At 35.6% G+C, this 26213-nt stretch overlaps 1 protein-coding gene across 3 annotated transcripts in view; it reads right to left on the bottom strand.

The window, feature by feature from the left end:
• LOC135691547 (unconventional myosin-XV) overlaps window positions 1-26213 on the bottom strand; it is a 52493-nt gene that overhangs the window by 14502 nt on the left and 11778 nt on the right. For all 3 annotated transcript variants that reach the window (XM_065209422.2, XM_065209423.2, XM_065209424.2), the window contains exons 8-36: window positions 25996-26099; window positions 25266-25329; window positions 24799-24912; window positions 24075-24158; window positions 23037-23114; window positions 21514-21627; window positions 20878-21066; window positions 20318-20413; window positions 19748-19879; window positions 19490-19615; window positions 18551-18628; window positions 17774-17967; window positions 16948-16993; window positions 16243-16367; window positions 15233-15356; window positions 13662-13748; window positions 12556-12644; window positions 11623-11707; window positions 10533-10589; window positions 9561-9657; window positions 7678-7811; window positions 6703-6801; window positions 5860-5934; window positions 4947-5107; window positions 4083-4246; window positions 3602-3674; window positions 2556-2762; window positions 627-2316; window positions 261-323 (exon numbers count right to left, since the gene is read on the bottom strand). In XM_065209422.2, coding sequence (XP_065065494.2) covers window positions 261-323; window positions 627-2316; window positions 2556-2762; window positions 3602-3674; window positions 4083-4246; window positions 4947-5107; window positions 5860-5934; window positions 6703-6801; window positions 7678-7811; window positions 9561-9657; window positions 10533-10589; window positions 11623-11707; window positions 12556-12644; window positions 13662-13748; window positions 15233-15356; window positions 16243-16367; window positions 16948-16993; window positions 17774-17967; window positions 18551-18628; window positions 19490-19615; window positions 19748-19879; window positions 20318-20413; window positions 20878-21066; window positions 21514-21627; window positions 23037-23114; window positions 24075-24158; window positions 24799-24912; window positions 25266-25329; window positions 25996-26099 — 4749 coding nt within the window. The remainder of the gene's footprint in view (window positions 1-260; window positions 324-626; window positions 2317-2555; window positions 2763-3601; window positions 3675-4082; window positions 4247-4946; window positions 5108-5859; window positions 5935-6702; window positions 6802-7677; window positions 7812-9560; window positions 9658-10532; window positions 10590-11622; window positions 11708-12555; window positions 12645-13661; window positions 13749-15232; window positions 15357-16242; window positions 16368-16947; window positions 16994-17773; window positions 17968-18550; window positions 18629-19489; window positions 19616-19747; window positions 19880-20317; window positions 20414-20877; window positions 21067-21513; window positions 21628-23036; window positions 23115-24074; window positions 24159-24798; window positions 24913-25265; window positions 25330-25995; window positions 26100-26213) is intronic.

Raw genomic sequence — 26213 nt, 5'->3', positions numbered from 1 at the left:
CCATGCAGTTGAATGCACCATCTTCAAAGAGTTGATTTTATTGGCTTAGACAAGCTGTATCTCGATTGGTTTAAACCGAGTTTGCCCTCCCTCGAAGCTACAAATCGTACGGACACACTCTTCTTAAGGGCTGTTTTTGAAAGAAGAGCAGTCTGTTGAAATCATTAAAATTTCGTTACGAAAAGTATTTGAAAAATAAATTCTAAAACAGCATATAAGAAAGAACTCTGCAGTCTCTAACTGGAGACAAGGCTGAGTACCTGTTGATATATCAGCTCTTGAATGACTGGGTTTTGGTCCGTGTTATCATTAGGTAAAAAAATCTAGAAAAGAAAAGATCACATTTCAGAATTGAGGTAATGATCTTGTAAAAGGGACTTTTGCAATGATTGTTGTGTGAAAAAGTACGAGTCACTATTTAGAAGCTAACAGTTACTTTCGAGATTCAGGTAACATATTTATACAGCAAACAGCTCGCTATCAAGACAATTTATCATTAGTATTGTCTGAGAATATATTCAGAACCTAATTACTGAAGTTGATATAAAAGCTGTATGCCTAAATGTTCAACAAGAAAACAAGAAACATAAGGTCAAATGCAACGGGAATAAGAATGTTTCATTAACCTCCTTCTTGAGAAGCAGCTGCCATCGCACGTTCCCGTATGTGAGAAAATCCCTACCAGGCTTGGTTAGAAGTTTAGTCGTTTGCTGTTGAAACAACTGGGTGTTGCCAGGTGATAGCTTGCCCCATTTGGTGCTTTTCGTAACATTAGAGCTGACAGGCGTATTCGAACGATCCACTGCTACATGCTGTAGATCATCTACCTTCATATAGTCTTTTTCCTCCGAACTTTGCTGTGCCTCAAACTGGCGAATAGCATGTCGTATGCCACCAGGCAATTTGCGAACGGACTTTGAATCATACGATCCAGCTTGCCGAGGCAGCCTATCTTCGCTAGCATTTTCATCCTCCCCGGTTGCAATCTCAATATCTCCTACATCATGCCTTTTAACCCCATTAGTTTTCACTGACCCATAATCCTTCTCTGGTAGCTCGGTCGACACATTGTGGTGTTTAAGTAACTGTGGAGCAACAGCGACCGGTTGCTGTGCAGCAGCAAACTCCCAGGCTCTTTTGTTTTCGTCTAATATCTTTTGCAGGGTTTCCTGCATCAAGGCCTGTTGCTGTAACAGCTGCTGAACTAGAGTTCTCTGTTGCTCGGCCTCATACGGCACTTCCGTTTGGATTCTCCCATTAGTAAGCGCACTGCCATTGGTTGATTTGCCAAACTCACCGACACGTGATGGATACGGTACTGCAGCTTTTCCTCCTCCACCCTTGAGTTTCTGGCTCATTGCACTGCTGCTCCGCAAATCTTCCATCTCACCTATATAGACGGGGTTAAAAAGTCTATCGACATACGCATTAACGTTTTTCGTTTGATTAACGTCTGGTGACTTAATAGGTTTGGGCTTCACTGGTGGCGGTGGATTTACCTTCGAGGAAATTGCTGAAACACTTTCTCTTGTGACGTCATTTTCCTTTTGCGCTTTCTGCACTAAAAGACTTGTGTTTGGGTACGAATGAACGACAGGCCTATTTCGTAAAATATCTTTCCCAGTTAGATCATATGAGTTAAAATCAAACGAATTTCTCTGCTTTTCACCCACAGCAACTGTTTTAACTGTTTCGTTATTGTTGTCTAAAGGATCATTCTCATACCCGGTAGATGAATTTCTTGCCTTTATTTCTGCCACGATTGGATCATAACTCTTATCGCTGTGCAATGAAAGCCGGTTTTCCCGCGATTTCCCGAGCTCTTTAGCGCGGCTTCTCACTTCAGCAAGAGATATTGACGACTCGGCGCCTTTGAAAACTGGTACACCATGTAAGGCATTCCTAGTTTCTTTCTGTGATATGTTGCTTGCAGAGGCAGCAGAATCTGTATTTGTAATGCTAGAAGATTGACTGCGTGATAGGGAAGACGTTCTCAGAAAAGGTAGCGGCGGGGAAAGATTTCTTGATGGCACCGCTGATATGGGTGGTGGGGGAGGAGGTGGCGGAGGAGGTGGTGGCGGAGGAGGTGGTGGCGGTGGAGGGGGCATGGCTGCAAGCATCATCAAGGGGGTTGGTTGGGCATTAACAAGCTCTCTGTGATCATATCCAAACGAAGATGATTCATTAGGGCTGTGCAAATGATAGATGAGTTCATCTCTCTTGTGTTCTACGATATTCTGTTGAATTTCGCCTTCTTCAAAGTCAAAAAGCACCATGGAATTCTTGGAAGCATGAGACGGCCTTTGCAAATGCATGCTGTAAAATAAAAAACAGAACGTCTCAGAAAATATTTATCGATCATAAGTTAAATGATCTAGGCACTTTGAGAAAGCTTAAGAACATTGTCTTGGATAAACAGAAAACAGGAAACAGAAGAACAAGAAAGTTACAGATATAGTCAAAGGAAAACAATCAATATGGCCCTGACACATACAAAATGACCCGGGAAACTTATTTGAAAGCAACAAAAAATATAATTTTCAATAAAAACATACTTGGCAATTGATTCCATCCTTGAAGTTGGTATTGGATTTGTTGAATCAATCGACAATAGCGTTCTTGAAGCAACCGGAGGAAATAGCGGGGGTGCCTCAAGGATCGATACTAGGTCCATGATAAAGTCACATCCGGGAAGATCAAGTCTGCATGACCTTTCATACTGAAGACTTAACGACCAACCATCTATCTGGTCTTTAATCACTCTAAAAGCACAAAAAAGCTTTCATGAAGATTTGAAAATGTTTTAACAAAAAGGTTGTAACCAGAAATAATTATGTGGACTCTAAAGGACGCGATTTAAACTTTAACGTAAAATTTATATAGAAATAGGGCACAAACAAATTTTTCTTCCAACCGCATATAAACTTAACATTTAGCCTTGCAAAACTGGTCTTCGACCGAACTTACTTCCCAATATATTTGATAATTCATTAGCAAAAAATACGCGACTTGCTTCCAAGCAACCGTATTTCAATCCTATAGAAAAAGCCTTTTTAACTACAATCCCACGAATGAGATTTAGTAACGCGGGAAGTTTATGCTCAAACGTGACCTTAGATTAAAAAGTAGGGAATAAGTCGTAGTAGATTGCCATTACTGTAACTAACTACTTTTTGCAGATCCTATTTGGCATGCACGATGAAACACACTTAGAAAACGAAATCTTATGGCCTACAAAAGATTAGGCCTGTTGTCTTGATGTAGATAGGTTTCCAGGCTGCTGAATAAATTTTGTAGCCAAAGACCTAACACTTTGGGGAACACGAGCTTCTGATATGCCTAGATAAAAGTTCCCAACTTTGCACATGATTTTCTTATCAGTTCTTCTTCGCGATAACAAGAAACTGTTTCTACGACAGACATATCAGATAGATAAGGCCGTGGAAAATATCTTTCTAATAATGATTAATAGATAAAAATTGCATTAACTAAATGGAAAGTCTCCTTTTTCATTACGCTAGATACGCACATAAAGATTTAATGTCCAGTATAGCTTTTTGCATGTCTTTAGATACAGTAGAAACGAATAAAGCATAGTAACCTCGTTCTCATTGCAGTAGCAGCAACCTCTTCTCCAACAGTGGTTGAATCAACTTCAACGTCAGCGAATAAACCTGTGCGCAAAAATCTTCATATATGCAATCAACGAACTAAGATTCACATTATACTTGTTTGAGAAGTATAATTTACATAGTAAGCAAATTTTGCAATAGGGAACGCCCATTTTTTCAATAGGAATTATTGGTTGCGTAAAGATAGTTCGAAAAATACAGAATCCCAACAAAAAATAAACTTTGCCAAAATAATACTCCTTCCTCGCTTTTTCTCATCGGATCTAAACGAAGAACAAAATCGATACTGACAAGAACTGAACGGCAAGACACCACTAGTCTCACGAATCCAATAATAACTGCATCAAAGTAAATTTTAGACGCATGACTTTGAATATTCTAGCAATATGAACCAACAACTGATACTAATGAACATCAATCAAATTAAAAGGTACTTAGATTTCTTTTTACCATCAGATGCCTGCATTTCGAGTGACATTTTTGCTTGATCCTTGATTGACTTCCATTCCAGGAAAGACGGGGGTAGGGCCCTTGAGGATTGATTCGCCTTCCAAGTGAGAAGTTTGTGTTGACAGATGTTTTTATAAACACCCATTCCATGGTCAGAAACGAATCTAGGAAACGAAATTTTAATGATGATATCTTAGGCCAAGGCCCATGCCACAAAATTGAAAATTGGGGGCCAAGGCTAGCAAGCAAGGCTTCTTTGCCCTTTTACTGTAGCTTTAAAACAACTTGCTTCGCAAAAGCGGAATGGAGAGGCCAGCAATGTAAAGAAAGTTTCCTCTTCCCCCCTTTAGCCCCAATTGTAGCAATGATTACGCTGTTCTATTTGTGGATTTTGGTTCAATGTATTTGTTGCAATCAATGTATTTATCTTTATCAATATTTTTAGCTTATTTCAGTTTTTTATTAAATGAAAAAGTGGGGAGGCCACGGCCCCCTGACCCCTCTTGTAGGGCAGGCCCTGTTCTATACTAAGTGCAACAATCAAAATCGTTGATGGGGTAATACTTCTGATGATGTGAATTTATCTTGCTTCACATTCAAGGTAGTCTGCGCGCAGCCTAATTCAAGGCGACTAAAATGTTACATCTCCTTTAGAAGGAATAAACACTTTCAACATTTTTCTTCTGTATTATAAAGAAGGAAAAAAATTGATGCAGTCATAACAGACTGAAACAGGGGCTAGTGGTAAGCATCTAGGCAGCAATGACTTTCTAAAGAAGAACCAGCATGGAGCTTGTAGGGGCCAGACATACACATGCAAAACGAAAGAAAATTCGTTTAGACAGCAAAATGAATTTGACTCACTTGAGGAGATACTTATACATCAACGCTGATGGCGGGAAACAGCATAAGCACAGGGAAACGAGCAGCCAGCCTCGTTGCCGTGATTTGTCATCTTCGTTCGACCAGATCTGGTTGCAAATTTGTGTGTACATTTCGTCACGAACATCGGGGTTTCCAATTCCCTGTTTATATAACGATGGCAATGACAATTTTAACAAAAATTAATACAGGATCTGTTATGTAGAGGTTTCCTTTGATAAACTCAATGAAATGAAATGAATCTGAAATTTCTAATGGATACACAAAAGTTTTGTGATATTAAAAAATTAATGCTATTTTTCCGTAACATCATAATTAAGGCAATTAATTATGCACGTAAACCCAATTGTATATGTCAAAGTCACAGATTTAAATTGAAGAATATCACATTTTTTAACAGTGCCCTTGCTTTTACTCCGGCCGGGAAAATGCATCTTCAATGCCAAAACAAAATATTTTAATGCTACATAGAGTATAATTTTTGGATTTTGGCATCTTTGTATACTTCAAATAACGAATTTCCCAAACAACCTTCCGTACTTCATACAAAAAGGGAAGTCATACAACGTGATAAATGCACGAGGGAAGTTTGAGTAGAGACAAGAGTGGATTTCGCTTCTATAATTAAACGAATCAAGTTTAATAAATAAATTACAAAAAATTATTCGTTCTATAACTGCAACAAATAGATTTTTGGAGCTACAATCCACTGATTGTTAGAGCTACAATTGTGTTCTAATATTTTTATAACAGGGTGATGCCACCACCTATACCCCCAAGCAACAAAATAGACTTAGCTACGATACCCCTCCCAAGATAAATGAATTTTGGAAAAATATTTACTTCGACAGCATAAAGATGCGCATGTTAAAGTATAAAAAGGCAAATTACGAACCATTTGTACGATGTAATTTCCAAGAATAAATTCTCTGCTTCCGGTGATGGAGGGATCATCCATAAATCTCATTATCTTGAAACAGAAAATTGAGTTATGTAGTATACTACTTTTGTCAAGAATCCTGCACTAGAGTATAAAACTGGCTATGGAAAGAGAAAAACACTAATTAAAAGACACCCTTTATATCTATATTACTAAATCTAGACAAAGTCGATCCAGCTGCTTTAAAATGCTTAGCTAAGTTACCAACGATGCCATATACAAGGGTGTAAAGCTACGGGGGGGTGGGAGGACAGAAAGCTGAGACATCATTTAAATGCCAAAACGTAACCCTTTTCTCTATCTTGCCATTTTTTTCTAAAGGCCATCCCTTTTATCATCATAGCATAAAATTTCTGGATACATAGGCATTAAAGACTCTTTCGAAAGCACAACGTGGATTTGTCTTTTTTTGTAATAACTGCTCGTTGACAAATAGCATTTGGATACAAAAGTATTTTTATCGAACGATTAGATTGTCACAACAAATCTATATCGCAGTTATAAATGGTATAAAGTTGCTTATTACATAAAATTCTTTCAGAATTAAATTTTGAAATTTAAAAAGGAGATAAGCCTTGCACAAAAAAACTAGCAAAAAACTTTACAGTGTCTTAAACCCAAGATAAGTCCATCAATAAATGATAAGTACAGTTTCCCATTTCATGATATGGCAAGATTTATATTCATGAAAGTTGGTCAAAGAGAGAAGCCTGAAAAAATTTGAAAATTGTTGAAGCAAAGTCATTGCATGCCATAACACTTACCGACTCTTATTGCAAAATTTAACAGGGCACTTACCAACTTGAAAACTTTCACAGCCTCGACAGATTCAGATTGTTTGACTTTCAAGAAAGGCGAGTAAATCGGGGCTTTTGAATGGTGAAATATTTTATCATCCTGCAATGAGATACAAAAATTCATTCTTATTTTGCAAACTTTAGACAAGTCGATAGAGCAAGGTTAGGCTGAAAAAATAGAGACACGACTGCAAATACGATCCATACGTCACATATGTACAGAGTAAGGTTGATTATGTACTTCAACATGTGCAAATTAAAAATTCATTCAACTGGACTATATTTCTGTATAAACTAGGCAAAATATTTAAGTCACTCAGTGTGATAGTTTTTGCTTTTTTGCGGAATCCCGTATCATTTGCTGCAGAAACATTAACTTGATACACAACTAAAAGGGACTTGAAAACAAAAGCCTACTCCATTCATCTGATCGACTTAAGATAGCTGGCATTTTTTGAACACAGAAAAAAAGAAACAACCCCTTAGGCCGAGCAACTACGAATCTTGAAGTTATAGGCAGGGTCCTAGTTTTTTCTACGTTATGATCGATTTTACGGGAATGAAAGGTATATTGCTCGTCTTAGCTATGATCCTTTCGTCCCTAGAAAGGTCGAAGGTGTATTTCTATTTCAACATATGCTTTGGAAAAATCTGCTTCATTTTCAGGACTCGTATGCAACCAAACACCGATAATTCGAATGCCTGGTAATTCGAACGACTGATCTTTGAATTATTTCTATTTTCGGACAAAGAAAATTTTCCCTTGGTAAATATACCCTGTTATGACTAGCTTTTGTTGATGCGATGCTTGCTTTGTGACATCAATAAGTGGGGGTTGATGACCGCTACATACTTACACAAGTACAAAAAGAGGAAGTACAAAAATGCGATTGAAACTTTGACTGTTCCGTGTACTTGTGGTAATTATCGACAAGACCTATATCGATATAACTTAAAAAAGTTAATGAGCATTTACCTTGAAAAATTGCTGAATGAACTTGGAGAAAGGGAAGTTGTCAATATCAGAAGGTAAGCCACTTCTTGCGTAGTCATTTTCAATGACCTTGGTAACTTTCGAAAGATGGAAGTCCTGGTGAATTGGCTCCCATGCTAAGAAAGAAATAAAGTATAGGAATTTAAAACACAATTTAAAGCTAAAAGAATATTTCTAAAAAAATGCAAAATGGTCCAAGATTAGCAAGAGCACAGCACACTTAGAAGTAAAAATAATCACAATTTGGTTTTACAATCCCAGACAAGAATGTTTAAGACTTTTCTAGGAAAGTTGATATTTTCTCTTTCTTTTGAAAAAACTTTTTCCCCGCCCTCAATGTAATGTTTAATGCACGATTTTGCGGAAGAAATGATAAAACTAAAAATCCTACATAAATTTGGGGGGAAGGGGGAATTCGAATTTACAGGGGCAATTTCGTCCGACCGAGATTGTAAAACGATTCTTAACATCATATCAAATTTTTAAAACATTACAAAACCTGGAAAATGAAGCAAATAATGCAATTTGTGAGACTTGTGCAAAGATTCTAAACAGTGCTAGATCAATGTTTTTTTTGCACAAAAACTTCTGATGTCTGAATTTCATGGCAATTGGCAAAAATATTGAAATATTTTCTTTCGGAAAATAACATACAAAATTTAAGAATTGTTTATATTATGGCTCCTCTAATTGCATATGGTAATTTTTATGAAATATAGTTGACTTGATTTATGTAATGACGAGAGCAGAAAATTTTGCTTAGCACATTAAACTCGAAAATTTTTCGAAACTACAAAAATTTGCAGCGTTACCAATTAATTACGAACGGGCTTAGGTATAAATTTTGGATGCCTTAACTCCCTACATCTCAGGCGGATAGTCCCAAAACAAACATTTTGGTTTCTTGGTGCAGATATATCAATTTTTGTCAAGGTGCTGAATTAACTTGAGGGTAGTTCAAAACACGCTAGGTCAGTTGATATCTTAGGCCGTCCATCATCTAGAAATTTCCGTGGCAATGAAAAGTGTAAATTTGAAATTGTGTTTACGACAAGGCTGATTCATAGGCCCATTGTTTTCTAGCGAATGCAGTAATCTACAGGTGACACGGTGCCGAGTCAGATAATAAGAATACCTGTTAAGTAGAAAATAGTCACCAAAACATGATACAACTAAACTTTCCATCTAGCAGGATTGCTTAAAAAGCATAATCCTAAGGCAGCAAGCGGCATAAAATAATACCTCAGCAAGAACAAAAAATTAATACATTTAAGAGCATCTTTCCTGATTACCAACCAATTTAGCACTGTGTGGAGGAAAATAAAAGAGAAACAAGATACCAATTTTGTGTTTTAATTTTGATGTGATATGAACCAAAAAAGCGTTCAAAGAAACTTTTTATCTACAGTTCTCATACAAATGTTTCTCATACTCGATACTGCTCTAACGAAAAATATAATGTTATTACTTCCTCTAGTTCTTAACACTAGATTTTGCCGAACCATGCTTAAGATTAACGCAGCCAATCTTTGCAAATTTACTGTTTTGATAAATCTGTATTTCATTCTGACACTAACAGAGCTATCAAATAAATAGCAGTCCAGATATGTTAAGACAACACAGACTTCGAAACCAAAGTCTATAGTATCTGCAAGCATGAATTGGGAACAACTGGCACTCTTACAAAGTAAGTGAAATCGAGCACAATCGAATACTCTAAGTAGTAGCTTTCAATTAAACTTTCACAACATTGTGTAACTGAAACAATACTGAATCACTTGAGAGCTCGTGCAATCCCTGGAAGCATTATGCCATAACACAACTGAAACAGCAGTGAGAAAAATCATAGTTTTCTCGAAACTTACACGGTTGCTTTGAGAACACAAGCGCCAGTTCAGCAGGGATTTCCAAGTGAGTCACATCAACACTTGCTCTTCTTTCAAGTTCCAACATTTTCTTTTCCTGTTCACAGGAGATGAAGTAACATGTTATTCTTTAGAACCAACATAACAATGGCTACCTTTCACGCCGGATCTTAGCAAATCTTAGCAAGGCTCATTGTGATAGGCAAAAAAACCTACGGTCTAAATAATAACAATCTTTTGCGCTCTGCATCAAGAATACGAAAATACTACGAATAGAATCTTTTGCCAATGTTATACACATAAATAAATAATAAGACGATATAAGGATGATGTCAACGCGGCCAAGTGGCCGTTGGAGGCCAGCCCTTGAAAGCTGCCGCAGACCCCCGAACCGCAACTCACATTGATAAAACCGCTTTCTTCGTCATCTCATTGCGAGCGGATTTTGATATGAGATAATCTTGCTTATAGAAAACTGGAATTCGTCGTTCTACGATTTTCACTGTAGTTAAGCATGGTAATTAGCAGTTTTGTTGATGTGCTTCAATTCTTGCTCAACGCAGCTGTTTTGCTTTGTACTTCGTATCTTAAAAACAAACCTGCTGGACTGGGTTTTCATAATTAACGCTGCCAGACACAAGAATAGTTTGTAGTGCGAGTTTTCGCGATTTTGCAATCAGGCAAAGCAAAAGCCTGTAATTTCACCAGACCAGTAAATTAATAATCTCCTATATGCGTAACTTGCTGATTATTGAATCGCATGCAAAGTTGCTTTAATTATTCATCCTGCAAGCCGTCATTCTTAGCACTTTCAGCTTCATAATTTTGAATGGCTCCTCCGTCGCAATAACAATGCATTTGCTGCTGATTTGTAAAGCTGGGAGAGATTACTAAAGATTTGAAGCAGACTCCAGCCAAGATAAAGCTAGGATTCGTGAGATTTAATCATTAACATGTGCATTTAAGACTTACAAATTTGCTGTAATATTGGAGCTGCTGCCCGGGGGCGCTTTTGTCATCCGGAACATCCTGTCAGGAAAAATATTTAAATATTTAAATCAAGAAAACGGCTGTTAATGACAATAACTCCTATAAGAAAAACTGACGGTTTTCGTTAACCGGCCCAGTTCAAAATATACTTAAAATCACGGTTAACCGGTTTCGCTCAGAACACACTTGACAGAGTACTGTGATCCGGTTAACCGGTTAACGGAGTTCTGTGAACCGCCCTTTTTCAGAACATACTGAAGACTACTGTTAAAAAGAACACATTAATGGTTTCTGCGAGCCAGCATTGTTTAGAATATACTGTAGACTACAATCAATCGGTTTGTTGAACAGTGTTAGATGCATTTAAAAAGAGAGGTCTAAATTTGTTACTGTGAATTTGACACTTAAAAAACAATCATCAGGTAGCTAGTATTCTGTTTGATTATATTTATTCGTTATACCCTTAGGTTGTCAAGAATTTTAGCTGCAAGGAGGTATTAACTTGAGTGCAATCAGGCCAAAAGAAATCCGTACGGAACAAAACAATATGAAAAAATCAATCATATTTCAATAACGGATCGGACAGAATGTTTAGAAGTGTATTCAAAAGATATCAAATGTAATATGTAAAGAAATAATTGGTTCATCATAATGCAGAAGGATACTGGTATATACCTGAAAGTTTTATAAACTTAAAGTAAATAATTTGGATTGTCGTCTGTCGATTTTCCCGAGACCGGTGATCTTTTGAGATGCCCTTAATTTCAATTTTCATAGTTACATGATTTAATGCAGCTCACAAAGTCCAGGAATTTCTTTGCCTTACTGTAACTGCTACGATTGACTTAGAAACAATATAGATATGGAAATTACTGTTTGCTGGTCTGCCATAAAAAGTTTTCGATGCTGTGTAAGTGTAGACAAAACACTTAGTGCGATCATCAGGCCATAGAAGACAAGTTCTGTTCCAAGCGTATTTGGCACATATTAGGCATTAACAATAATGACATTTTTAAATACATTTTTAACAAATAACAAATACATTTTTAAACGAGTGGGTCCAAAAACTAACCATTTTAAAAAACTTCCTTCTAAAATGAACCCTCCATAAAGACTGGAACAAAACTATTCCTCGGATAATTCTTTGATACCGTTTCCTAGAGAATATAAAAACATGTAATTGGTAACTATGGCGAGGAAAGATAGCTTCGAGGCTTGAAAAATAAGATATATGATCAGCAAGACATTATTATTCCATTTATAACCTCTGAACCTCATAAAACAAAAGTGATGAGGAAAGAGCACTCGTGGAACGATGTCTTAAATCTTACCCTGCCCCGGAAAAATGAAACAAATTTTCATCACTTATAACAAATTCTTGTTGATGGCGATAAAAAAATGTTTATTCTCTCTAACGTTAAATATTTATTCCTTTTTTTCTTTGAATTGAATTGGGTTAGCATTGAATTCAACCATTGAGAGGCCTTTGGTTGATAGTATTTACAGGTCTTTGGTTGATAACAATAATTTACTAACTGAACAGATTAACCTGTATAAATATGAAAGATTATGATTATGATTATGATTATGATTATTATCATTATTATTATTATTATTACGGTCAATTTCTTTTGATTTGCTATTTTTAGACCAAACACCGGGTCACTACCAGTGACCTAGGGTGAGTTAAATTGGAGTAATTTAAGAGCATTGTTATACTGAATATATATAAAAATTGTGTGGATAAAAATAAAGTCATTATCATAAAAAAAAGAAAAAAAGAATTATTATTATTATTATTATTATTATTGTCATTATTATTATTATTATTTTTATTATTTTAATAATAACTGAACTGCATCGCTAGGCATAATGGCTCCGGTTGACTTGATATCACAAGCATTCAGTAAAATTTGATGGACAGAAATTTTAAAAGATCATTACAAGTATAAGGCAGGTCATACATATTTTTACGCATGACGTCATAGAATGGATGACTTCATACCGTGCTAGGTATCCCCTAGTTCTTCGCTGTATTACCAAGGCAGCACCCTTCTTTCGGCGAAACGAACGGCGAGCAATCCAGCAACGAACCTAGACAACGTAAATACTATCGTGATACTCCAATTTAATAACAACGTCAAAATATAACACATAAGCTAGCGCCCTGTTCAAAGGCTTTCAGTATTTCACTGAACGTAAAGGTTGAGCGTTTCTCGGTGAAAAGATGACGGAGTTTGAAAGAGCTTTATAGTAATGAGTTGCCATAGTTAAAAAGGGTTCTCGTGGCAACAACTGATTTCTTTGTACGACTAGATTAACTGGGGTGAAAAATTGGTATGTGGCGAGATAACGATTGTGGAACCACGTTCCAGGCCCTTTCATGTAAACAAAATCTTTCCTTCAATGTTGTTTCCATAGCAACAGCAAAGACTAAAGTTCACGAAAATATTATAATGACAATGTGAATAATAAGAGAATAAGTGACCCGTTACCAAACAAGAAAGGGAAACGAAAAACAGTTTTCTGACGAAATATCCATTTGTTGATTATCAACACGCAATTTAAAAGACGGATGGATTACATTCAATGAAATGCTCATGACTAAGTTTTTATGCAATTAATATGTGACCGTAACTTGTTTCTCGCTTTTGGTATATAATCAAAAACATTTGGTGATTTCGTTCAAACTCAAATCAACCTAATCCGTACGGTAAATCTACAGAATGTTTCTGATGAATATTATGTCATATCAGTCAATTGTATAAAACTGTTTTACTGTTAAAATGAAATTCCACAAAAAGGCATGGCAACAAAACATAGAAAGAATGTCATGTTCCTGCCCCAGAAATTACAGTATAAAGCATATTCGGTGGTTTTCAGATACGAAAGTTCTAAAATATTTGGTTAGATAAACCCAGAGCAACCTGTTTATAAAATTGAATGGGGGTGCCAAGACAACATCATGCCCCAGCAACTAAACCGAGCAGACCTTACGAAATCCTACAAGTTTAGGAAAGTTTCATCTAGCTATAAGGGCAAAACAATTGTAACAATGCGTCATCGAAAAGATTCTAAAAAGGTAACGATGTAAGGTTCCCTAATACGCACGTGTTTTTGTATGACAACCGCCATGTTTCGCAACGTCATGTACCGTCTCTCTTCTAAATACCTCTCCATTTCTTCACGAAGAAAGATCTGAAAATAGAAAGGCGAATGGAAGCTGGTAACAATGTTATGGGGGAGCCAAGAGGGTACAATAAAACTTAAAAGTTGAGTGTAAGGTCTGAATATTCTCTTCAAACAAAATATATTAACAATAGTCAAAATGTATGGAAACAGGCAAACGCATGGTGCCGGGTCTGTTTACACTCTGTATTGCCAGCGAGTTTTTTTAAAATCTTTCAGATATACATGTAAGGTCTTTATACCTTTATACCTTTGCAGAGAGCTTTATACCAAGAATCAACTTGCTCTAATTATGGAAAAATATATAATGCAACCGTAATACATAATTTTTTTCGATAATTACCGACATTTGAAACAAAACAATACTGACTATATCAAAAGACAAAAAAATTCAAAACTCTGATTCTTTTAAAGCTATTTGGGACCTTAAATATCAGTTTAATCTCTATGACGTTGGACTGGTAACCAACAACTGGTAGAAACAATCGCCCTATGTTTTATCTCAAAGTAAACTGTAATTTTGGTTCTATGTTGTCAGTGGACCATTTCACTGAATCAGATAATAGGTAAATCGTAAAATCCGTGTGGGAGATGTCAGAGAATGTAAAGTGATTACCAACTTAATCAAAAGTGATTACCAAGGTTAAAATCTACCAACTGTCTCTAAAAGGCTGTCAATATCTTTGATAAATCCACTGGGAAGACGAAACTGGCTGTCCATAAAGCCAATCTAAGCAGCCAATTTTACCTCCAGAGAAATAAATGAATTTCATCTATTGAAATACAAATGGATGTGCGTGTACTCAGTCCAACGAGGAATTTTGAATATTCCTTCTTCATTTTCAGCCATCACGCAATCTTGACGTATTCTTGACTCTGGTAAATTCCTACTAGAGCACAGTATTTACACAATATCTATCTAGCAGAACCACTGATGCCCGTGCAAAAATTTTGGAAAAAACTAGGACTACCATTTTCTTGGAAAATTTATTCATTTTCCTTGATATTTTATTCTTTTTAGAAAGCTAGTATAAAGATGGACTGGTAAATATCAAGAAAAATGCGTACTTCTTTTCGTTTGACAAGATCCGAAAGAAAGACGGGAGTGAAAATGACAGGTTTGATTGGATCTTTGTTTTCGAAAAATTTGAAGTCGTTACCCCTTGGGTTATTGAAGAGTCTAAATGAGAAAATAAGTTCTTCCTGTTTACAGTTATATTTGATGAGACTTTGCTGTCAGATTTCCATGTGAGACATGAGCTTATCCTATATTTGAAAGGACTTTTCATTTTGATCAAGGAAGATTCCGAAACCACGAAATAAAACGGTGATCTTGCTTGCATAATGATTTCAAAGTCTTTTGAATTTTCAAGGTGGTCCAACAGATATTTGCCATATACTTCGTGGGAACGTGTTTTATTCTATCCGTTTGTTTCTGAGTTGTGTCTGTCTACCAATGCACACAAATTACAAAATCATCCAATTAAGTTTACCTTCTTTTCCCCCATTGCAAACTCGTTTTTGAACTTCCCGTTTGGCAGCATAAGTAGAATTTTGGAACAATTTTCACGTGGAGATGCATGTGGATATAAGCGTCCTTTGTAAATACAGTGATACCTAGCAAAACAAGACAAACGATAATGCAAGCAGGATAGATCGAAAAACCATTAGAGTCGAAACGCCCCCAGATATTTTGGGAGCATGAAAAGCCTCGTTTGGTCAAAAAGCAGCAACCTGAAAACTCGAGAAAAAAGGCACAAAATGAGGTGTTACTTTGGATTCTGGTGGCACCTCTTTTGCTAATTCAATAAAATCATCACTATCAAATAGTAAAACAATTAGGTTTAATAACTAGAAGAAATTTGTCTCAGTTGCTTGTTTCACTTCTTTTCCATTTCTTACGAGGTGTCTTTTTTATAACTTAAAAAAGTTAACAGTTTTCACACGGCTTCTTCCTTGTGTTTTTTACAAAAAGAGTTCTTCGCTGTCAGAATTTTATAGGGAGCGCAAAATCTACAACCAAAAACATTTGAAAGAAAGAAAGAAAGAAAGAAAGAAAGAAAGAAAGAAAGAAAGAAAGAAAGATCATATAAGAAAGAAAGAAAGAAAGAAAGAAAGAAAGAAAGAAAGAAAGAAAGAAAGAAATAAGGAAAGAAAGAAAGAAAGAAAGAAAGAAAGAAAGAAAGAAAGAAAGAAAGAAAGAAAGAAAGAAAGAAAGAAAGAAAGAAAGAAAGAAAGAAAGAAAGAAAGAAAGAAAGAAAGAAAGAAAGAAAGAAAGAAAGAAATAAGGAAAGAAAGAAAGAAAGAAAGAAAGAAAGAAAGAAAGAAAGAAAGAAAGAAAGAAAGAAAGAAAGAAAGAAAGAAAGAAAGATCATATAAGAAAGAAAGAAAGAAAGAAAGATCATATAAGAAAGAAAGAAAGAAAGATCATATAAGAAAGAAAGACCTTTATTTACTCTTTTGTACTGAGTGAGGAGGGAAGTTGTGGTTACAGGATACTTACCTCTGCATGAAATTATCGTAGCTGATTCGCACAGGAAAGCCAGATTTTCTTATTTTGATTGTCTCCAACATTCCAGAACACCTGAGCTGGTTCATGACCAGCGAGTCTTGGAACAACATTGGTGACTGTAAATAAAGCAGGCAGAGGATTTGCAATTTCATTTTTAGAAGATAGACCACAACTGAGAAAGAAACAATCACTTTTGTTGCTTCAAATCAACTTGCTAATGTGTTGATCTAGACATAGTCATAAGAATAGGATCCAGATAAGGGCCTTTTCTTATGACTATGATCTAGATATATCCAGAAAAATCAAGAGCTCTTCCCTTGTACATTTACGATTTATCGATATGTATGAAGTGAAACAAAAACCACTTGAATATATTTCGAATACGTAGATTGGGCTTTATTCAATATTTCTTTCGAACAAAATGTGCAAAGAAATAAAAAAATGTATTCTCTATCTCTGAAAAAAATGGGTAGCCTTATCTACTAGGTTCTAACATGAGGGGTGAAGCACTTTACTCAAATTAGCCTATGAATGGTCCCTACAACATGCTCAAAATTGTCAACACGCATTTTACTGCATTAGTAATAACCAATGTTTTCAACATCTGATAAAGAAAACTGTGAACAGCATTAGCAAACAACAATTGAAGTCATAGGTACCAGAGATAGATAACAAGAAGTAACAGAAAACCCGTACCTTCTCTGTGTTCGGTCGTAAACAGCGGATGAAAAATGGATTGCACCTGAAATGGATACAATAGTAATGAAGAGTGTTTCTGCTTCTGCAATAAATTAGCCCATCTGGGCTTCAAATAGCAGCCAGCCAAACAAGCATTACATCTGCTGTTGTTGGTCGTATCAATGAACAGCATATTGTAAAATTGTAAAATAAGTTGCGATCCTCTGAAAATCTTAATACGATAATCAATTATTAATTTATGTTGCTAAATTTATATTGCATCGCCGATACATGGTATAGAAAGGGAAGTAAAAAGGATCTTGTGCAAATCAGAGACAAACTCATTTCACCTAATTAAAATCAGAACATAAAAGCTAAAAATCCCCTAATCAATTTTAATCAATATAATAATATTTGCTCTGAAAATTCAAGGCTCTTTGCATTTAATGCTAATATTGGATGCATTGAACATACAATATATCAAACATTTCAGTTAAAGGTTCGAAACTTTACACAGCAATAAGCGTACGGTATGGTAGGTGTTAGAGGGATGGAGGGCTTGGCGGCTGCAGCCCCTAGAGTAAAAGAAACCGTCCCAATGTGAGAAAACCGAGAAAAATGCCATTCTCAGGCAAAAGAACTGGAAAGATCAGCCGCACTATTTTTGTACAGCTTTACACAGCACAAATGATCCTCTGAACTTTCTCTTGGGTAATCTAGGAAACGGGCTTCAGTTACTTGCAAACAATAAAAGAGTTCTCTGAGGTATCTAGAAGAAATTGGACTGAAAGAAATGAAGAAAATCGAAAGCAAAACCGTGTATGAAAAAATCAAAGCCACGTACTGTTTCATTTTCTTGACCAGCTTTGAAAGAGATTCAGCAAAACCCCCGGCTACAGTTGGGACCTTGACCATATTGAATTGGTTTCTCTTTCGGCTGCCTCCATAACTGTAAGATGGTCGAGCAGCTGGGTTGATCAGCATGTTGCTTACTTGCACACCGTCAGAGGCATCATTCGGAAAAAAGCTTGCTATTATCTGAAATGATAAAATAAGGGTTATGAAAAGATGCCTCTAAACAGATTTGGAAAACTTAGGCAGGGTTGTAGAGCCAAGGCCGAGCAAACTTGTTAATGTCAAAAACTAGCCAGGCAAAGTTTTCCCGTGAAATTCTTGGCATTTCCACATGTTTTAATGTTTCTCTTTGAGTTGCACATATTCAGTATAGGGTTTTCTCGTCATTTTCTTTGTAATTAGCTTTTAAGTCAGACCAATACGTTTTAATAACAGCACATCTACCATATTTTATCTTTAAGATACATTTTGTACCAAACCAGACGCATTTTACATGTTTTATTTATGTTCATTCTGCTATGCTGATTGTGTCCAGCTACATCCTATCTGTTTTCAGAGAAGGAAACAGATCTCTTTCAAATACATCTTTCGACAAAACGTCTTTTGTAAAAATTAGAATCAATCAAATTTTCATGACGTTCAAATATAATGGAGCGTCTTTGACAAACTTCGAATGCCAAATATTCAAGAAATGCTGGGGCTCCGAAACCCTTCATTCCACTTTTGTAGACACCAATGATTAACTATGATTCAAGTAATCATTTACTGGCGATTTGCTTGATGAAAGAAGATCCGCCATTTCAGGTCTCATGTTGTCTCTGTTTTTATCCAAAAACATATCGACCTGAAAAGAAACGACAACAAATTGATGACGAAATTTAAAAATCGGTTGAATATGACTACCATTGGAAAACAAAATTTCTTAAATTCGATAAATAAACAACTCAAGACAAAAATTTCCAATCTTTCTGTATAAAGAGGATAAAGTTCATTTTAGGGTTCTTACTTCACTTGATAATACAAAATTTTCAAATAATACATTCCAAACTCTCTTCACAGTCTGAAAATTTGTTTACTTTTCGCCAAATATTGTACAACCGACATTCGTTTGACTCTTTATTTCCTTTATTCGACGTTAATGAAAAAAGACTCGCAGAAAAAAGATTTTCTTAAACAAACAAACAAAGCATCAGAGCTCATTTTAATACTGTCAACAGAATATGCAAAAACAAAATTCTTGGTTCAAACGATAATTGGAATCATATCTAGGAGTTAATTATTCAATTTTATTACAGGCAATTATATTCGATAGATATTTATTAATTATTCAATAGACATATATACATTTATAATATAATGACACGAAATCAAAAAAATTTATCAGTTTCTTCATAGTTTTCCATAGCCAAAGACAAAAGACCGTGTTAAATATAATTTCAGTAGACAAATTTAATAAGAAGTTACACGTAATGACATATGTCAATGTAAATACAATAAAAAACTTGTGACAACCGAACACCCCCAAAAATCCTTGATTACATTAACGTTTTTTCAAGCAGCACCATTCAAATAACATTCGGCAAAAAAAGATAAAAAAGTATTTACAAAAGAAAAACAACCAAAAGCAATAACTGATTTTAATGCTTTCACTATATTCTGCCTGAAGGCTAGCCCTTAAACTTTGTTGAGAAAATAGCTGACCTACCTGGTAGTTTACAAGCCCAGCATAGTGCACAATGCCAAATTCAAGTAAATCTGTTTTGGGTCTTTTGTAGTATTTGTTGTCCCTGAATTGTTGGTGACATTTCTCCAGAAATGAACGATCTGTTGACTAAAAGATAGTTTGCTTTTTAGGTGTCATGGGTTTCAAGCTTCCCTATAAACAAAAACATTAGCATTGAAAGGATGTTTATGACGATCCCAAGGCTTCAAATGAATACGAGGTAACTGAAGCTGTGAATACCTGAGGAAAGTTGCTCACGTCTCCTAAGACATGAACTATACCACATGGAGGCTTGCAAATCAAATCAAGGCATAGCTGGTTGTCAACGAAAGACATTGTGTTCCATTGGATCTTTTCTTGGCGATATTCCTCCTACGAAACGAGAAAAAACGAGATAAAACTCGTTGAAGAAAAATCTCTGATTTTTGGTCTAATGCAAGAATGTTCCTGATAAGCCTGCTTAAAAAAATTTACTTTAATTCTTCAAGCTCTGTCTTTAACAAAGAGAATTTCAGGCATCAAGAAAAGGTCGCGACTGAACATCTGCTTTAAAATGTATTTACAAACATGAATAGTTTACTAGCTTAAAGGTTGCTTCTTTATAACACGAACACTTTGTCACTTCACGAGGAAGGACCAGAACACTGTTCGAAAAACATAGCTTCGCAGTCTCCTAAAAACTACCTTCGGATGCTAGGTAGAAACAAATACAAAATATGAAAAGTAGGGGCATTAAAATGAGGTACATGGAATTTTAATTAAAGCATTATAAAATTTGACGCAAAAATAATAAATTTCGACTCTGTGTACCTGTTCCTGTTTAAAAACATGATCGACAAAGAAAGCTTGAAGACTTTCATTTGCAAAATTAATGCAAAACTGCTCGAATGAATTGGACTTGAAATCCTGCATGAAAAACGAAAAAATTGAGTAATTAAGGCATTAAGCATTTTGGTACAAATTCCTATGCTTCGTTCTTGATAGTTACAATTATAAAGAGAAGTCCACAGGATATGCTACCATTGGAAGGGTCTAAATAGAGTTTTGACTTAAAAATTATTTAAAACATTTCAAAAGAAGTAGTATAGCACTTGTTTTCATTTCCAATAAACATAACTAAGGGAGGGAATGAAGACGAAGAGAAACTGGGAGAAACTGTGGTTCTTCTTGGTCACTGGCGCAAAATGAAGGTACATTTCTCAATATCTTGACTGGGAACAATGACTTAAAAGAAATCCGGGAAACTACATTGTATTTGGTAGGTAAACAACAGCAGCTAAAATTTGTTTACATAGATATATAACGATATTTTTTCAATTTCGGGCCTAGCTTATTTACAGAAACAAAATAAAAAAAGAACAACGAATGACCTCAAAACCAAAGATATCAAGAATGGCAATGGACGATGATGTTTTGTTATCTGGTTGGTGAATGCTCTGATTGATCCTGGCAACAAGCCACCCGAAAAGACGTGAATACAAAGCACGTGTCATGGCATCTCTCGCATCCAGGGCTCTTTCGATATTCAGCGGACTGTAGAAACGTTCTCCAGCAGCCTCCTATATCAATTAATTGGTAAAGAACCCCTTCAAAAACATGGAATCATCTACATGGTTTAGCAACACGTGAGACATAAGTTTATTAATGCAATAGTCTGTAAGTAGGTAGGGGGGAGCATTAAAGCAGAGGGCAAAGGGGCATTGGAAACCTTCCGTTCGCTTTACAATGCGTCATCTTAATTGTTCACTTTTGTTTTACTTTTCATAATTGGATTTTGCACTTTCATAGCAATAGGAAGAGAAAGCCATGCACCTCTACCAAGAAGACTGTTAAGATCCTGAAATCAATACAGAAATTTCAACAAAACTGTGTAAATCTTCTTAGCCACATTTCATGTTATTTCAAACTGTTTCTGGATGTGGACGAGATTCGTCTGAAATTTGTATTTTGTATAAAAAGAGCCAGGCAGTTACACACGGGCCACACTAAACAGACGGTATACAAACCGTAACACGATGAGTCAAGGCCATAGCGACACCTTCCAGCTCAACTTCCAGAAGTTTGGCGACTAGTTCAACTTCTTTGTTGTTCATAATTACTGCCGCCTCTTGACCATTTTTCTATAAATAAAGGCAAAACGACGAGTGATAATTGTCAGATTGGATAGGAGAATAAATATCAAAATATATATTTATGCTCCGGAGCGATGACTTATTAGGACTTTACTATCTTTTTTTATTTTTTTTTTATTAAATTCTTATTTCAACACGATATCCCATCAGAAAGCTAAATAGAAGTTATGGTAAGCTAAAAAACTTATAATGGAAGACAAAATTTTAACATTCATTCAATTTTATAAAGTTTTCTGATCAAACCAGTTAATCACATTGTCCTGTACACCATATCTAGAAAGTTTTTCGAGCAATATTTTGTGATCCATTCTTTGAAATAGTCAATCAGCTGATCGTGAACTAAACGGATAAAGGCCTGTAATTATTCATGTCACCTCTTGTGGCTGATTTAAAAGTTGGGGTCACCTTTGCAATCTTCCAAATATCTGGAAAATTACCTGCGGTGAGTGGTGAGTTATATACTAGTGTAAGGGGGAGGGAAATAAATTGGAATGCATCTTTAGCTAATCTGACAGGGATTTTATCTGGCCCGCAGGCTTAGCCGTTTTTAAGCCCCGTCAGTGCTTCTAAGATTTGCTGAGTATCAACAGTTTTGAAATTAGTAATCATAGAGTTATTGTCACTTATTTTGGCAAGAGGGTCATCAATCGATTTTGTTTCAATTTCGTCCGCTAGTTTCGGACCAACCGAGACAAAGTGCTTGTTAAAGGCTTTGACAATTTCGCTATTATTAGATAAACATTTGTCTTCGTAGTTTAAGCTAGTAACTGATACTTTTGATGAATTTCTGTCCAGCATTTTGTTAATAGTTTGCCACATTTGTTTTGGATTGTTTTTGTTTTGTTCAATTAGACCTGAATAATGGTCCTGTATTGTGATTCGGACGGCTTCTGTGACCTTGTTTCGTAATTTCTTATATAGAGGCCATCGATTACTTGGAATAATGTTGGCGTAGAATATGGCCTCTTTTATAGAGCTTCAGTTGGGGGGGGGGCAGTAAGATAAAAATCAGATTATTCTACTGCTTAGACAAATAAATTGACACTAGGGCCGGAGGGGCAATGCCTCTAGCCCGTTACTAGGCCCTTTACTAAGCGCCCTTTACTAAGCGCCCTTTACTAAGCGCCCTTTACTAAGCGCTGGGCTTCCCTGCCATGTTCAAATAGATTAATAACAAATGTGGATCCTTAAGAGAGATCCCTTTTGAAAGGGGGATTTCACATGCCACGCCCACTTAAACTTACATTCCTATTCAGAAGGAATCTTTGTTCTGAAGAAAGGGCGGAGAATTCATTTGCAATCACTTAACAGACAAGAAATATTAATAAAATTTTATGAATTAATCAAAGATATTCATCTGTCGAAACTCCGACCAACAACTATCAGTTTCAACCAACCTGTGCTCGCCCATAATATATGTTTCCAAGGTGAAGAATAGACGATAAGATTCCAAGAATTCCCTTTTTTTCTTCTTTCTAAAAAAACAGACAACATTTTTTGGTTTTCTGTCTTTCAATACAAATATTGACTACTTAATTTCTTTTGTTTAATTTCTGCTCTCTAAAAACATTCCGCTGTTTTCCAGATAACAAGATAATAACAATTTATTTTTTGTTGGCATTTACAAAGCTAAAATGTTCATAAAACTAAACTTCATGAAAGAAAAAGCAGTACAATAACATATTACTGCCATAACTGAGAAAATAATAAACAGTTTCTAAGGTAAAAGTCCTGAGAAAATAAGATTTTGAAACAACATTTTCAAAAAAGGTTGCTGCAATAGCTGAGAAATATCTGAGATAGGATTTCCGACATTAGCAAATTTGTTTACCTTTAGGCGACTACTGTAAATTTGCCAAGCTAACGCACTTAATAGAATAGCAACCATAAATTTTAAAGAGAATAAAAACAACTTCAGCAAAAATCAACCATGCAAAAGAAAAGTCAACGTTTGCACGTATTTCAGTTTGGTCTTTTTGTGACTGTTTAAGCGGGAAAAGATTTTGGTGCATACCTAGGCTTCGACCGACAATAATCAAGTTATTTGAAATAACGCCCTCTAAAAAATAGTAAAAACCAGAGCACCTTTTTTGTGCATCCACTACACTTACAATATGAAATTACAAGATACAGGCTACACTTTTAAGCTACTAAACAACAGTACGTGGAAAGATACCCCGAGAAGCAAAAGGGTGTGGTGACTACCCAGGACCAATTACACAAAGATAGAACTACAATGGACTGTCGCAATCTACGTGCCACGAGCAATCAGAATACAATAATTTGTTTAGGAGTCCTTTAAATGACAGTCCATTGTAGAAGGTAACAGCAACAACATGTTAAGGAAAATATTAGCATTTTTTCTATAACTTTCTAACAAGGCAAATTATTATTGGATCAATTAAGGTTACATTCTGTTACGACCAGGAACATACGCTAATTCCAAGAATTTCCATGGCTGACAGTGTGTGTTGGAAATCGCTGGCATCGATTTTCTGGGCAATAGTTGAGCTTGATCCCTGCAAAGGCAGAGTTGTAAAGGCTTACCAGTCAAATTCATAACAGCCCAAAGATGACATACCTACATTAATGCACGCTGAAAGACATTTGCAAAAAGGAATGGAACCAGAGTTTCACACTACATCATATTTGGGGAGGGGGGGATTGGGTTTTTGAACGTGCAAACAACTACGAGAATGTTTGCAACGATTCAAACAGCTTTTAAAAGTGGAGAAACTTTTTGGATAAATGAAAATTCGATCAGTATCAAATTAAAAAGAGCCAATTTATACACAGAAAAAGCTATCAAATTCCTATAGTAAAGCTACATAGTGAAATTTCAATGTATTATTTGACAAAATTAACACTGCTTGACGGGCAGCTTTGCACTGCCTGCTCCCGTATTATGATTCATAGTTTGAAAAAATTCTTTAAGGATGTTATACTACTACCAATACCGGGCTCTAAAGAGAAAATAACAAAACAGCCCCCTTTGACCCTGCCACTTTGTAAACTGTCACCATTTCTTTAATGAAAATTCTCACACTTTTGACCTTGAAATGATTTTCATTAGAATCGCCTCATTAAAATATTATAATTTACTTGGACGAATTTCAAACAAACTCCATTTCAACAAAAGATAGACGATCCAACACAAACCTGATTCAAATAGAAAAAATCATCTGGTTTCGTGAGGCCGTAAGTGGATTTCTCTGCGGCAGGAAGACCGGCGATCATTTCGTAAAAAATATGAAAATTACGATCTCCAGGGTTCTAGAAAAAAAACGTAAGTTGACATATTCAATAAAATTAAAACCTTGCTGGAATAAAATAATTATCTTTGTTATAAAAAGCATTCTAAGCCTTATGCTACATGTAGAAAACTTTTTGCTAGTATTTAATTGAGCATGTTATATTTTCAGTTACAATTGATATTTGGTAAAAGCTTATAGTGAAAAACTGATGAGAAAAAATGAAAAAAATCATTCTCAAAATAGCTTGAGAGGATCCAAAGACTTCTTCAGGTAAAAGACTTCCTCTGGAAGAAACTACCCCTAGCTCTGGCAAGTTTCTGAATAAGTAGGTAACAACAACAACAACAACTATAAAAACAAGAACAGGCAAACCTGGTATACAATTCTTGACTTTTCGAGCAGATATTCAGAAACTTTAGCTCCGCATATTGCACCCCTTTCAAAAAAAATCATATCTGAATATAAGTGGGACTTAGGCTAGCATAGGTTAAGGGTAAAAATAGAATTATGATGAATAATCATACTCAACAAATATTGGTCGTTTTCAGGAAATTCAGTGTATAAGAAGAGGTATGATACAGCCAAAAATTATCGTATGGATCCATTTATGAATCATAAATATCTTTTTCCAAGGGACAGCCTATTAGTGCCACTTTGTGTTAATAGAAGGAGTTAATTTTCACCCTTGGACTCCGTTGTTATTGTTTTCTATCAACACTTATTAGGCAACCTTTACAGTAATGTGCTCGAGTTTCTGACTGGCCTATTTCAATCCACAACTGGGTTTTATGTATTTCCTAGCTTAGAGTTTTTGATCTATTTTTCTGAAATTTTATACTCGAAGATGTTTGCTGTTTTTAAAGCCATTTCTGATTCTTGTACCATCAAAAATTCAAATTCCAATAGTGAAATCAAAAGCCCAAAAGGGAAAAGAAAAACGACATACGAGATGGAAATACGAGAGAGAGTATGACATTATTTGAGATTATTTATACGGAAAAACTGAAATAGCAGCTGCTAGAAATATGGCAGCTATCTGTGGGATTCCAAAAACCTAACAGTGTATGAGAAATAAACGGTAGGTAATTAAAAAATGAATTACTGGTCGAAGAATATTTCTATGTATTTCCCAAATCTACTTGAGTTGTCGTTCATCAGAGTTTTTGCATTTCCAAATGATTCCAATAGAGGATTTGCTTCAAGTATCTAGAAAAACATTTAATAAATTTAATGAAAATTTCTGTTGGCCAATCGGTCATAAAGTGCTCAGTGCCGTTATAGGCAGAGCTGTAAACGCTTTTGGGTATGAAAATTTTTCAT

The sequence above is a fragment of the Rhopilema esculentum genome, chromosome 13, assembly GCF_057945365.1.
Source record: "Rhopilema esculentum isolate cy_ngs chromosome 13, ASM5794536v1, whole genome shotgun sequence".
Taxonomy (NCBI): Eukaryota; Metazoa; Cnidaria; class Scyphozoa; order Rhizostomeae; family Rhizostomatidae; genus Rhopilema; species Rhopilema esculentum.
The sequence above is the reverse complement of the archived record's forward strand: the minus strand, read 5'-3'. Positions and strand labels throughout refer to the sequence as shown.